General features: G+C 40.5%; 1 protein-coding gene across 1 annotated transcript in view; it reads right to left on the bottom strand.

Moving 5' to 3' along the window:
• The window catches only part of DST (dystonin), a 404,726-nt gene that overhangs the window by 215,440 nt on the left and 173,910 nt on the right, over positions 1–15,376 (bottom strand). The window contains exon 9 of the mRNA XM_018560544.1: positions 9,279–9,445. Within this exon, the coding sequence (XP_018416046.1) occupies positions 9,279–9,445 (167 nt within the window). The remainder of the gene's footprint in view (positions 1–9,278; positions 9,446–15,376) is intronic.

Here is a 15,376-nt window from a genome sequence, read left to right as displayed (position 1 = left end):
CCCTCCGCATCAGCCCCTAACGAGACCTGGTGAGATCCTCCACATCTGCCCCTGGTGAGACCCTCCACATCTGCCCTTGCCAACCTGGTGAGAGCCTGCACATCTGCCCCTGCGACCTGCTTAGTCCCTCTGCATCTGCCCCTGGTGAGACCCTTTGCATTTGCACCTGGTGAGATCCCCTGCATCTGCCCTTGCACCAGGGTCCTTTGTTCTTTAGGTCTGCTACTGATGATGTTTCACATGCTACCCCATACCAGGTATATGTACATAGCAGTGACGGTGATCTAAGCAGCAGGGAAGTCATGTAAAGACAAGTATAAACCCTGGAAACTAACTAGGGCAGAGTAAGTGGTTTTCTTTAATCTGAATTCTGTCCTTTGCAGCGAAATCCAACGAACACCTCACAAAGTCACTGGGGTGCACTTTCTAAAACCTATGTAACTTATTCTCCCTCATTCCTGAATCATCTATTACATCCAAACCTCCAAATCTGGTTAAAATCTGATTGGTGACTGGGGTGATCACCAGAAATACTGACAAAGCAAGTGAAGTGGACCTATGCACCATATAAATGTATGCATGAAAGACCTGCCCTGAGCAGATAGGCTGTGCTCCCTTCGTTCATCTTAAGAATTGATTTACAATTTTGAGCGGGGTCTACCTTTAATAGTAGGGTGTAACATTTCACATAATTATACATTAGCACATAACAAATTGTAAAAAAAAAACACACACTTCATAAAAATTCAGTAAAAGTTTACCGTGCAGACACCATTTGCACTAACTAGCCCTGGGCAAGATGAACATAACATATGCAGATAAGTCACTCATACTATTACTTTTTTTGACATTGTGGGGCATGCTTACATATCAAAATTGTTACCTCACACGGGGCTCAAGAAATATTATCCCAGTGAACAAAAATCTTATTTTTACCTGCAGCAACAAATTTACAGGGTCATATATGGAGATGTGTGAATCTGAAACCTCCTTACGCCTCGCGAACACATTCAGCTAAACCTTCAGAAAATCTGCAACTCTGCACAGTTCATACCATATCAAGTAGAAAATGAAGATAGCTTTAACTATATTCTTTAATTAATATTGCCATTTATCCTGAAATGTAACTAAATGACCAGCTTTGGAAATCCTAAAAAACAACTTGTTACCAGGATATAGCATTGTTTTGTTTTATATCAAGTTGTGAATTCAATGTGTATTTACTGTGCTATTTCATGATTTATCATTGGAGGAACTGCTCTAATATATTTACCAGATAGTGTTACTTTAAAAGAGTAATCCAATCTGTTTAAAGCTCCAAGCCAGTCAAACATTATTCATTTTTTTTCAAATTTGTAAGAGTAGGAAAGGGATAGGACCTTTGTCAGGTTTTTATTGCCATTGGTGACTTCACTGGAAAAAAACTTTGTGCACTTCCTTTTCTCTATGTCATAGGGAGAGCACAGCTTACTCACAATGAAACAGGAAAATTGTCCATTGCACCATGGAAATAGAGCTGTTGGGCTTATTCAAACCAGCGTGTGTGGTAAAATGGCCTGTTTTACTGTACGGGCTGCTGTCCACTGTGTGCCAGCGGTGCCTTGCGTTGTTAAAATGCAAGGCACTGTCTACCTTTTTTTCTACTTTCTGTCATATATGTAATATGTAATATTTCATTATTTGTATTCACCGCAACTCAGATGCGGTGTGGTTACTGGTGCAGCATGAGGTGAGGTGCATGTCCACATTTTTTTCGCACAAGACCGCAACCCACCTCAAGGCAGAATGTGGTGTAAACAGGCCATATAGAAAACAATTTTATTTTATGTGTTTCTGTGGTGTCTGGAGTTGATCAGGTGGTGAAAAACGGCTTCAGATCGGTCATTCACTCGGCTGCCCTCGGCAGCTTCGTGAATAGACCCCATAGTGTGGACAAGCCCTTATTGTTAATACTTCAGACCTGCAGACCATGACACGACAAGGAGGAGGATGGCCACACAGAAGTCCTAATTTCCATGTAGACATGAAAGAAACCTGTGTTTTGTTTTTTTGTGTGTGTTTTTCACAAAAATGCTTGTTGCATGATTCTGATATTATACTGCATAGTTTATTCAAACTCACCAGAGGAGTGACTGATGAAGGGAACATTCCAGACTGCAAGTGATGGGTTCAAAAAGGTTTTTTTTCTACTTCTTTGAGGTCTGATTGACAGATGGTACAGTGGGGGGTGTTTTAACTACCTCGAGGTCAAGTGTGTAAACGGAATTTAAAGTACTTTGGCACCAATGTAGCTTTATCAAACATACTGTATGTTTTATTTTACAGGAAGGGCTGGATTCCACTGTGAATGTTATCCACAATACATGTATCTTTATGAAATTTTTCTAGAAGGAATACAACTTACAATAATAAAGATTTTACAGTGATAGAAGATGTAATCCAGTACAAACAAGGACAAAGTAACCAGCGCAAGTATTCTTCATTAAACAGAATCTATCTAAGGAGTGTTACTCCTTTATTTGACTTTGCAATGGCCACAGCAGTTGGGTGGAATAGGAAAATCTGGAGCAACTGGTATTTAGCCACTATAGTCCCCCAGAGATAAAAGAAACCAGCATGTGATTCACCTTGTCATCAACCAAGCAAAACAGCTCTAGAAGCCATTGGTTGTTAAATGTTAGGAATCAAAGTATATGAATTTGCCAAAAGAGGCAAAATTAACTGATTACATGTATTCAATAGTTGGAACAAGAAATCCACAGATACAATTCTCAATTTTCGCTAAAAAGGCATATAGTTGTAAAACAAACCCCGGGCAATGTTCCACAAAAATACTATTAGAGCCACTAGGCAGAATGCTGACGTTGTGTCTAAATAGCATAAGAAAAGCACTATGTTACTTAATGCTATTCATTCTTCTTTAAATACATATTTTTAGTTATTGCTAACATTAGATTGAATTACATTTTGACAAGAGTTTAACTTTTGCTTGCTATTACATATTTTAATTATTGTATTTGATATAGATTTGTTAATGCTTCCTCTAGTAGTCACCAGTTTATCAGGAAATGTGATTAATAGCCGTGCTTACAGCTGAATTCCAGACAAAGAGGTAAATATACTATTGAAATACATATATCTGAACTGTTTAACCCACTAAAAATGTGTAATTCTGTTCAGACAGATCCAGAAACTTTTGGTCCCTGACATACAGCATAGCCAAGCTTCTCTGTAGGCTACACTGTAGTTAAGCAGCATATCATGGTCCAAGCCACATCCCTACCCGTGACTGGATAAGGGAGCAGCAAAAGACATACGAGGTCATACATGAGCTCTCCCTTTCATAAAAATATTTACTGGACAGTGATATCAAGATAGATTGATTTATATACAGTATGCTTTTTTTATTTTAAAAATAAATCTTTTTTTGACTGGGAATATCAGGATGCCAAATTTTGCAAAAATTTAATTAGCACTGTGCAAAAGCGCATTATAGCGGGATTTGGATTCCTTAGCTTTCCTAAGATCCTGCAAGAAGGCCTAGTAATGTTACCCTTGAGTAGGCCTAACATCCATCCAGTGTGGGGTGTAAGGTAAGTAATTTGTTTTTTTAATTTTTCTTATTCGGGGATGAAATATGAACGATTGTCACCCAATCAAGCCCGCAACAGTCAGATCACAAAATAACTGAGATGTCTGTGAAGATACTGTGACCTCTGTAGATCCCTGGCTAATGGGGGAAAAAATTGATAGACCAAAATGGATAATGCCTAATCATGTCAGCTGTATCTGCTCCATACATAAACACACATATATAGGACATTAATGTCAAACATACAGTGACTATGATCTGCACAACAAACTAGCAGAAGAAAACCAAATACTATTTACTTACTAATAAGTTATTATTTTAAAAACCACAAGAGACGAATTAAAGGGATGATAGAAATGTGGAAGCTGCCACTGCTGACTGATTTTTAGTCATTTTAATTTCAGATGGATATTTCAGCAATGGCAGCCCCAGCTTTCTCAACACAGGCTTAGTAGTTGCTTAGAAGTCAAAGCCAAAACAAGATGTGAGCTAGCAGCAATTTTTACACAAATTTACCTGGCTCAGCCTTGCTAATAACAAATCATTTGTTAAATTTATGAACACATTTGGCTGATTTGTAAATAAAACAAGCACAATTCCTAAATGTATAACCATCAGAAATGATGTATTTGTTAAATTGGCAGGTCCTCTTAAACCAAAACAAGTAAAACATGATTTTTGTACACTGCTATAGCACTATCATTCCCTCCCATTTCTAAAATACATCCCTTCTATACCAATGACACCACCAACCTACTAATTCACTACTACTGTTATCTCTGGCTTGACTACTGCTGTGCCCCCATCATTGGCCTACCTCTACACAGGTTACCCCCTCTTCAGTAGAAAAAAACATATCCAAGCCCACAGAGAGTCTGAGATCACAGTGGTTACAAATAAGGATCGGAGTAGCAGAGCAGTATCAAAAAATGTATACATTTATCACAAAGTACAAAAATCTAAATTGCTGCACATGATTTGTATCATTTAGCTCCAATCTATTTTTACATAAATGGCCTCTTTAACACCTCTTTTAAACCAGTCCCCCTCCCTGTTTAGGATTATTTTAAACAGTTTGAGATTTGAAAATAACAGTCACATGGCTAATATAAAAGTTCTTATCCTTGGGTGTTAGCTTTGCAAATTAAGCCTAATATTTGTTTAGCCCAAATTTCAGCTTTAATTTACACAGAAGCAGTTTCAGAAGCTGGGACACCCTTGATTATAGGTTATATTAGGAGAAGCAAATGGTATGCCATTAGAAACTACAGAAACGTTTTTGCTTAGGCCAAAGGTCTTTGAAAGAATAAACTTGCTATTCTTAGCAATACCAAGAAAGTAAAAATAATCAGAAAGTAAAAATTCTTAAGAAAAACTGACATAGTAATTAAAAGCAAAATCCAAGCTCTTTCTCCTTGCAATCCCTTTAGGTCCTTAGCATAGCTAGTGCATGTTTTGGCCTACACTGCTCCAGTCAGATGGAATGCAAGTCATGCACAGGCCTGAGTACAGGGAACAAGTTTAAACACTGCCATCTATAAATGAAACAGGCTCGTGCATTGTCAGGATCCTAAGCATCTGTTTAATAAATTATATTCAGACATCACCAAGAAAATAATCACAGCTTCTACCTTATTAGACAATATGCAAAAGAAAAAGGGCCCGCTAAAAACACGCCCACAGGGCAGGTTATAGAAAAATAAACACATGTAGTTCAACCATCTCACAAAAAACCTTTGTATAATGTTCAAGGTTACAACATAACAACACCTGATTTAAATACTGCAACCTACTATGAATCACTGCTTTTACTATGAAAAGTATATAGTCACCACACTTGAAAATCGGTCACCAGATAATTAAGTTATTAGATTTGTTCATTGGGTAGAACAAGCTTCACTTTAAAGGAGGCAAAACAAGCCTTGAATGCTTTGGAAGAAGCCGGTGGACTGACTGACTAAAGGAATAGACAGTTCACTTAGCAAAGGTAATGTTCACATTGCTTACTAAGATGAATATGTGTTCACTTTAATTACCGAGCTATGTGAAAGATAAATTAGAAAAACAGGATTTTTGCTTAGTAAGTGACTGGATGATAAAAGTAAAAAAGGCTTCAACGTATTTACTAAGCTAAGCAAATGCTCACAATTTAAAGTGAACATTCCTCTTATTCCTTTAGTAAATCAACCCCAATTTGTGTTTTTATTTTTAACGGACTACTGGCTACAATGAGCTAAAGTAGCCTAGTAGGACTACTGGCTACTAGGCTAAAGTAGTTCTAAAGAGGTTTTTCAAACTTGGTTTACAATTATAGCCCACCTGAATAAAAGGAAACCACAGGTAAAATACATATTCTCTACAATACACAAATTCCTATCCCTGTTGCTGGTCATATGGCCAGTATTTGGTAACATAATCTCAGCAGACAAACCATAAGCTCTGATTGAATTCTGATCCTCACTTTTGGATCACAGCTAAACACTGGCATGAGGACAGCTGAGCAGCTCCAGCAGGAAGAAGTAGATCACAATGAAAAGGTCTACTGAGGAAACTGCTATAAAGGAAACATGTAGTTAGAGAAGCATGGGGGCTGCCACTGCAGATCACTTTTTCTGAAAATGTTGGTTGTATGACCCTAATGCTGAGCCAATGGCTTTGATTGTTTTAGAATCACTAAATCATATCAGGAGTTCAGTTTGAATTCACTTCTACATACCTGTTCCATTCTTCATGTTCAACTCATATTACCATTAGTATAATCAATATTAATGCACAAAGCAAGTCTCAACCACTTCAATTGCAAGGATCAAATTACCAAAAAGTACCATGGCTTACACTGGGATCGCAATTAACAGCTACTGTATAATGTTTTATGACCATCTAGGAAACATGGAATTTATTGGATGGAGGCTACACATATAAAATAATTCTAAGTTTATAATTTGGTGCACAAATATTAAAACACAAGTAATAAAACAATATTGTCATTTCATAGAGATGTTTTATGCATGATCTTTCATGCTACCATTTTAATGTCTTAGTCATCTACTGCTGTCCAACTTGCCAAACATAATCCCACTGCTCTAGCCAACTATTTAGTTTACCAATGCCTAAAACATCCCCATCATGTTTAATTTATTACACTGTAACTCTATATGGCATAAGTGAAAAGAGGGACTGGATATGAGTACAATATTCTCAGGTTTGAGCACAATCTACTCAGGTTTGAATATCCTGACCTTCTGGTATTTTTGTTTTTACCTTACACCATTTTAAGTGATCTTTTTTTCAATAAATTCCATTCCTAGCTAGAGCTTGTTAACACTATGGGGGTTATTCACTATGGAGCCGAAGGATACAGCCTTAGCTTCGGCTGATCCTTCAGCTCTCTTCGGCCTCCTCTGCTCTTCGGTTCAGTCGAACCAATTCGGTTCAGGCTCGCTCCACCCAGTTGTAGTGACAGATCAACGTCCCCAAATGACCTGGGGATGCTGATCTGTCAATAAACAATAATAACTGTGTGGAGCCGGCCATGACGTCATGGCTGGCTTCGCCCAGTTGTTATTCATTGGCTGGGACCTGCTAAAAGACTCTGGCAGGTGTCGGCCAATCGGAAACAGTTGGGCGGAGCTAGCTGTCACTGCTAGCTCCGCCCAATTGTTTTTCTTTTTTTCTTCTTTAAAATATCTTTATATTTTAACTTTCCTATTTATTTACATTTTAAAAATATTTTTCCAACTTTTTTTTTTTTTTCATTCTTCTCATTCACTTATTTTGTCATCTGGTCGGTACCCCGGAGGTTACGAGCAGAATAGCCGAGCCGAATGCCGCCAAGCTATTCACTCACTGTCGTTCGGCCCTTATGTGAATAGGGGCGAAAGGCAGCGAGTGAGCTGCGGAGCTTCGGCTCAGTCGATCTAGATGTTCGATCAGCTGAGTCGAAGTCCCTCTGCACTTTGGCTCAGACGAACATGCAGAGCATGTTAGGCTTACCAAAGGCAGCCGATGTACGGCTGATTTAAGCCGATGTACACAGCTCAATAGCCATGGTTTGAATAAGCCCTTAACGACACCAGGCTATAAACAATTGAAGTGGAACTATAGAGAAACATAACAGTGACCTCCACACAGCTAGTTCTCTAGCCTTGGGGATAGCAACACATAAACCTCGTGTTTTGGGTTGGTATTGTTTAGGGAACCACAAACAGTTTTATTTTTATATTAATATATGTAGATATTTATGAAACATGTTAGATCAGCTGTGGCAAATTGGACAGCTGGCATCCATCAACTGCAAATCAGCCCCTCTGCTGCCAGCCTTAAACCAGGCAGATTTACTTGCTCTAGTTCAGTGAGGTGATTAGACAATAGGCAAAGTTTAAAGCCTGACTCCAGGCATTTTTTTTGTAGTTTTCAAGCGGGGATCAGCTAAGACTTTCACATTTGTATTTCTGTCTGTATATTCCACTGGGGAGATTTCCCCTCACTTCCTTTTCAAGTAACATCCATACAAAACACAGGGTACTTGGTTGTGGTTGGGACAGGAAGGCACGGACAGTAAATAAAACATTGTCAGACGTTCCCACCTTTCCCAACTCTACTACAAATGTCCTACTTTTTGTGCCCCTGTTTGAGAAATATCCTATCAGTTCCTGTCTTGACAAAAAGTGAGGGAAAATCTCCCCAACAGAGATACAAATGGCACTAAAAAGTAGAGAGAGGCTCTAACCCTACTCCGCTCTATCCAAAATGATATAAAAAGATTCAGCTGGAGTCAGGCTTTAACTAGCTGCTGAACATAGTTTATACTAATAGTAGCAGAAAGATAACAAGTCATTTACAGCCTAGAAACCTCAGGGGTGTGGACATTTTTGAAAAAACTACTTGACCAAGGACTAAAGCGGGGGCCCGATCTACTTGTCCCTCATGACAATCTACTTGTCCTGATACAAAAAATTATAATTTTACCCAAACCGTATTTAGCAGTGCCAAGAAGAGCTTCTCATTGGTCAGTGGCGTCAGGTGACTGCGCTGATCAACGAGTGCTTGCAATTTGTGAGCGAAATTCAGAATACATGGCAATTACAGATAGCACACCCATATTGGCGGATGGGAAGGACCGTTGCCTGAAAGGTAAGTATAGCGGGAGGGGGAGGGGGCCAGATTTGAACAGGTAATTAAATTTTTCCAAATTACCTGAGAAAGTGAATTTACCCTTTAGGGCTGGTGCGGACTTGGGCGATCGTGTGCGGTTGCATGCAGAAGTTGCTGCGCGGCCCCATTGATTTTAGTGGAGTTACATCCGTGTGGCAATCACTGAAAAAAGTACATGTACCTTTTTTTGCAACACGCACCATGCAGTGTTTTCAACCGTGATTATGTCTGATTGCACGGGAGGTATTGTGGCGGTAAACCGCGCAATCTGCCAGGCGTGACTGGGCTGCCATTAGACAATAATGGCACCGCCAGTGCGATCGGCGGTGGTGTGTGATTCTGTGGCTTGTACGAAACCCACTTGTACAAAACGGCTCCCACACTACATTTAGCCGTGCTGCTTGCCCGCAGCCTGGCTAAATGTAGAAAAAAAACTACTCGCCCGACGCCCGAAACTGCCTGTCCCGGGCGTCGGGCGATAGGAATTCCACACCCCTGAACCTATTCGCAGCAAACAATGTTATACACTCACCTGTATCTATGAATGATGGCATTAAAGAGTCGTCCATTTCGCCAGCATGTGGTAAAATTTTCACAGCGAATTCCACTATAGCCTTCTGCAGCTTGCTTTGTCCAAAGAAGAAGTTTTTCTTTGGCTGACATATCTTCTGACTCTCCAGTAACGTGGATGTCAGAAATCTATAAAGCAATACAGAAACAATTATAACACAGTCTATTAAAAAGGTGTGCTTGAAAGGATTTTCTTCAAAGGACTTGCTAAAGACAGTGCACATGCTTCTACAACAGATGTGGTACAATAAGTCTGCCATGGGCACAAAGTTTGACTAGAAAAGACAACTGTACAGAGATCAAATGCTAAGATACTATTATGGTTCCTGAGAAAATATCTTCATGCTCATTTACACATAATTATGGACAGTATTCTCCTTTTCTCTTTTTGTTTTTGCTCAGCTATGACTGCATATATGATCTCATGACCATGGGTGCCTGGGGACTCCTGCCACAAAAACCTGAGGATTCCTGCCAACGAATCCACAGGTTTTTGTGGCAGGAATCCCCAGGTGCCCGATCAGATGCAGCCACTGTGCCCATTCAAGTTAATGACATGGTGATTGTGGCTGCATCATGGCCGAGCAGTGAGGAGAGAGAGAGAGCCGCTCAGCCAGGATCTGACAGCTGGCGGCTCTCTCCCTCCGCACAGCTCGACCATGCTGCTGTTGCAGCGATATGTACCAATCCTCTGTGCAGAGCAAACGCTGGAGCGATCAGCTGTTCATTCCAGTAAAAATAACTGTGGACACATAGTACTATGTGTCCCCAATTATGAATGAACTTTACATCACTTACTGTTCATTTATGAGTTTCTCAATGGGGAGTAGCACTCTGTACAGAGGCTTCTCCCCATTCAGAAAACTGCTTGATAGTAAATATTTTCTGAATGAATGAAAAGCATCTGTACTTTCTATTCATTTAGAACAGAGACTGCAGAAAAGGAGATTGAGGGCTTTGTGTCCTCAATTTCTGTTTTAAAAGGGAAATATCAGAAGGGTTGTTTAGACCCCTAATATTTCTCAGAAGCCACCCCCCACCAGTAAAAAAAAATAAAAAATAATAATACAAAATAAATAAAAAATAATAAAAAATAAAAAACTCATCCTGGAGGTGGGGCGCATGACATCACATGATGCCACGCGTGCGAGGCACTGGGTGACATCACATGCCTGTTGGGAGGGATGGGACAAGTTTCTTTTCTTGCCTCGGGCGCAAAAGGAGCTAGCTACAGCTCTGAATGGACAGATGCGCCCGCTGTCACCATCATTAACTTGAATGGGCACATCGGCCGCATCTGAATGGGCACACCTGGAATTCCTACCTCAAGAATCTGCAGGTTGTTGAGGCTGGAATCCCCAGACACCCATGTGCATAAGGCCTAGGAAAAACATTGGTCCGGAAGGATCAGGGGATGCATAGTTTTACGAAAGATTGTTTCCTGTAAAGCTAAGGTGGAGGAAGGCTGATGACATTGAAGGATAACTGTAACATTTAGAAGATAATTTGAAAACAAAAAACATATTCACTTCCTGGTTACTTGCAGCCTTGACAGCCTTCTGCCATGCAGATACATATTGGGATATTGTTAGGCCCTGGCAACCTCCCCCAGCACCCATTTCAAATCTTATACTTAATTCCTGTGTATGCGCACAGCAATCTTCATTCATTACTAAGAAAAGGCAGACCACAGACAAGTTTTGAACCGCCTTTCTATAGTAAAGAAAAGAGATTTTGGCAGAGAAGAGCCCAGCTCAGGGAATTTTAAGAAAAAGCTGTGTGGCACCCAATGGACCGTACAGTGGATATATCAGTGGAGCAGGGACATGCAAGTATGAGACTAAGGCTAGCTAGGAACACGTTGATTTCTTTTGTTCAGCCCTAAGGAATTACTTATTTCCCCCATTCATGTTAGACAGCAAGGATGGAGGAATCTGCACAGCTGGCTATTGTATTCAGACAGTTGCTGGCACCTCTGATATGATGCAATTACTCTTCGGCCGGCAGGGCCACAACTGCTCGAATTTCAGCTCATTCAGCAAGAATTGGCCAAAATTCGAGCCATGTATAGCTTTAAAAGGGGAGGAGGAAATCTGGGCATACTAAGGAAAACTGTACTTAAAGCACAGCTATCATTTAAGGAGGAACTTTACCCATATCTTCAAAATAACAACAAAGGCACCTTCAGAAATGTTTAGTAATGACAATCCACTAACACCTTGGTTCTCATCTGGTGGGTCGTGACCCAAAAGTGGGTCGCGACCCCGTGTTCAGTGGGTCGCCGTATGCCTTCCACTTTTCTAGGTGAGAGGCTCCACAGCCTCCCCCTAGCGCAGCACTGTCCATTCTTACACCGAGCAGCCAATCAAATTATGCTGCCCGGCACCGAGTGTCAACTCGAGGTGCGGTGGGCTGGGGGTATGGCCATGAAGGAGCTCCATCCATACGTGCATTGCTTATAGCTCATTTGCATGTCCTGTAGAGGTGCCTGGACTGTAATGACATCACATTCTGGCTCCCAGCTACTGTACAGGCGCTCATGGGAGCTGTACAAGTAATGCACATATGGATGGAGCTCCAGCACAGCAGCCCATACTGCTGTGCGTTCCATTGCAGTGCGACCTGGGTCGCGACTTAATGACCGAGGACAAATGTGGGTCCTGAGGTTGCACAGGTTGAGAACCACTGCACTAACAGATACTTCTAGATAATTGGCTTTTTTTGTTTTGTTTGCATACTGTCTGACAGTGGCCATTTTAGCTAACAGCAGGTTACTAGATCTCCATTCTTGGAACTCTGGCACATGTAACTAGGACATGTGACCATGCACATCATCTCAGGGAAGGAAAATGCCTTTCCCTGAGATCTCATGAGATTACAGATTTGATTTCACAACAATGCTCTGCTGATGTAACTTTCCCATGATGCAATGCTTGGGCACAATTACATCATTTGTGCCAAAGTGGACCAGGAAGTGTAACAAAAATGTGATTTGTAGTCAAAGGGGGTAAAGGTCCACTTTAATGTCCCAAGACACATTTGGAAGGCTACCTGTAAGCAGGATATGAATCAAATTATATTTTTCAATTCAACTTCTAAAAACATGATTTTTTGCAAACTGCATTTTTGGCTAGCCTTTTGCAGGACTGCCTATTGGACTATGTATATTTACTTTTATGCTTTAGGTCAACACTTTGTGTGGAATCCGTGACTATACACCAGAGGTTTTGGCTGCTAGACCAGAGCATCAGCCCAGATGAATGCGAGTGTGAATCTACTTGCTAACACAGCTCAAATAGTATAAATGAAAGTTCCCAGAGTAGATTAAACAAACCATGTTACAGCATACCATAAGGTAATACAATACATTCAAAGAATACAAAAGTACATTTTATTTCAAAAGCACAAGGCCATCTGTAACAGTATATAGGGGTGGTAAGCTCATCCGACAAATTCTGAAGAATGACTCTGCTTGAAAGAATCTGAATTTCCCCACAAACAGATGAAAGTCAGACATCTGCAAATCATCTTACCATGAAATATTTTAATCTTCCCCACTAGTTTTATGACATGTTTGTTAATATACATTGCAATTATGAATTGCAATGTTTACAGCAGACATCCTTGATAGGGAAAAAAAGACAGAGTTTGATCAACAGCCTCCCCCCCCCCGGAAATCAGTCTACTGATGGTGTCCGCTGAGGTCCAAACACCTGACGGATCAGTAACAATCACCTATGGGCAACTAAAAGTTGCCTGGTCTGTCAAGACAAATGTCAGCACTTCAGTTCTGAAGAGAACTATTGCTTTTCTTAAAACGTTTACATTGCAGTAAGGCTGATAAGGGACTTGTATTCTGTCAGGTGCCTGCAATTCATTCAACCACTTATAATCGTAGATCCATCACAGATAAAGGAAGTATATAACATTGCACTCTGTGATAAACCTTCTACCCTGCCAGTATAGGTTCATGTTTTCTCTGCACACATTTACAACAAAGAAAGGTCATACAAATGTGGAGAGCAGTGCTATAAATTCTAGTATGACTGTCCTTTACTGGGTTTTGCTTTTGTTTAACAGAAACAGCCACCTGAAGGTCAAAGTTACCTTACAACTGCACAAGGTACAGCAATGGATATACATTAGAATACTTTGAATTCAATTAAAAATATTCACAAGTGTATTTACAGAGTCACAATCACAGGAAATAGCATAAACAATGTTTATTTAAAGCCTGTCATATTTACCTGTACAACTGCTGGACAAGAAGAGAACAGCATGTCGTCTCTTGAAACCTGGGGCAACGTAGGCACATAAGAAGGCCTGTCTACCTCTGCAGCACTGTAATACCTAGCATACACCAAGCAATCACTGCTCTTTACTTGCTCTTGTCTGTTTCCATCACTTTCTCCATTTGCATCACAACAGCTATTTGTACTAGTCCTCCCCTGTTCTATAATACAGTCAATAGAGCTTAGGCTGGATGTCTTTTTCTCATAACAGGCATCTGTGTTGGGAAGGAATGTTAATTTATTTGGAATGTTTGGTAAAGAAAGATTTCTGTTCACAGCAAAACTGATGTTTTCCAGACAACGTTCCTGTCCGGCAGTCGGTTCAGCGTTGCTTGAACTGTATGATTCCAAGGGAAGTGGTGCCAGGCTGTCCGCGCCTGCGGATCGGATGCTGGAGACATACTTTGGGGATCGCTGTACGATAGGCGATGTTTTAGTAGTGACACCCAAAAAGAAATCCTCAGGAATATATCTGTCTCTATTACTCTCTGTTGCAACTTCTGTAGCCTTTGCTCCATCGCAGTTCTCAGCTTCTTTCCTTTTGTCTGACTTTCTTCTTCTAAAAAATCTTCTGCCTGAAGAATTCTTTCCAGGACTAAAAGGAGTCTTTGTAGGATCGAAATAGTGTTCCTCCTTCTCAGCTCGCACACATCCACACACATTGCCCATTTGTATAGAAGACTAGTTACATGTCAGTGAAAAAGATGACCCTGGCAGATATATCCTATATGTCCAGCACTGAGAGCTTCAAAGTGAGCCAAGCATCCTGACTTCTCCCAGAGATCACTCTCCAGCTCTGCAGTAAGCAGCCATGTTGGTAGCTGAGAAATGCACACGTAATAAATGTCATGGCAAAGTGCCCAGTCCAGGCCTGTGTCTGATTAGAGGCTGACTTATTTCTGGCCACCAATCCTCTTAGACAAACACATCATTGCCTCTGTGCTAAAATATGAAGCAAGAGCGATTAACTTTCGAAGGCAGGACACTTGCCATGTGACTGAAAAGTGTCAGATGCCTTTTAATTTCACTTCATCCAGCTTCTTGACACATAGCATGAATCATGTTAACCTTTGGAACCATTACCTAGAGTTACTGATCTGAGCAAACAGAAAGGAGAACCAGGAAAAATACTTACTGCCCTTTAAAAGATCAATTATCGTTATTGTCTGCTTTTAAAGGGAAATACAACCATGGGTAGGTGGGGTTAGATACTGTAAATCTTTTTTTTATTTATTCCAGCTTTTTATGTACAAGATTAAAAGTTTGGATGCTCATTATACAGTTAGGATATTGTTTAAAGACCATTTTCAAACAATAATATTTTTTTTAAATGACCAATAGACATGTGCGGTTTGTTTCGTTCCGAATCATTCGGACAAATTTTCCGAAATCTGGACACATTTGAATTTCTGAATCTGGATGTGTCCGAATTTCTGTTTACGAATTTCGGATAACGTCCGAATTTTTCTGGCCAATCACATGTTTTTTGGTTTAATGAATCCGAATGGGTCTGAACACAAATTTTCGTTACGGCAACATGGGAGCAATATACTGTATGTACATATAATACTAAAGCTGAGGCTCCTAGACCCAAATGGCATTTAGGATCCGAATTTCCAAATTGCATTCGGGAGCTTTCGAATGCCATTCGGGAGCTTCCGAATGCCATTCGGGAGCTTCCGAATGCCATTCGGGAGCTTCCGAATGCCATTCGGGAGCTTCCGAATGCCATCCGGGTCTGGGAGCCTCAGCTTTAGTAATATATGTA

This window comes from Nanorana parkeri, unplaced genomic scaffold (assembly GCF_000935625.1).
Source record: "Nanorana parkeri isolate BGI_ZX_2015 unplaced genomic scaffold, ASM93562v1 scaffold464, whole genome shotgun sequence".
Classification (NCBI taxonomy): domain Eukaryota; kingdom Metazoa; phylum Chordata; class Amphibia; order Anura; family Dicroglossidae; genus Nanorana; species Nanorana parkeri.
This window is presented reverse-complemented; position numbering and strand designations above follow the sequence as displayed.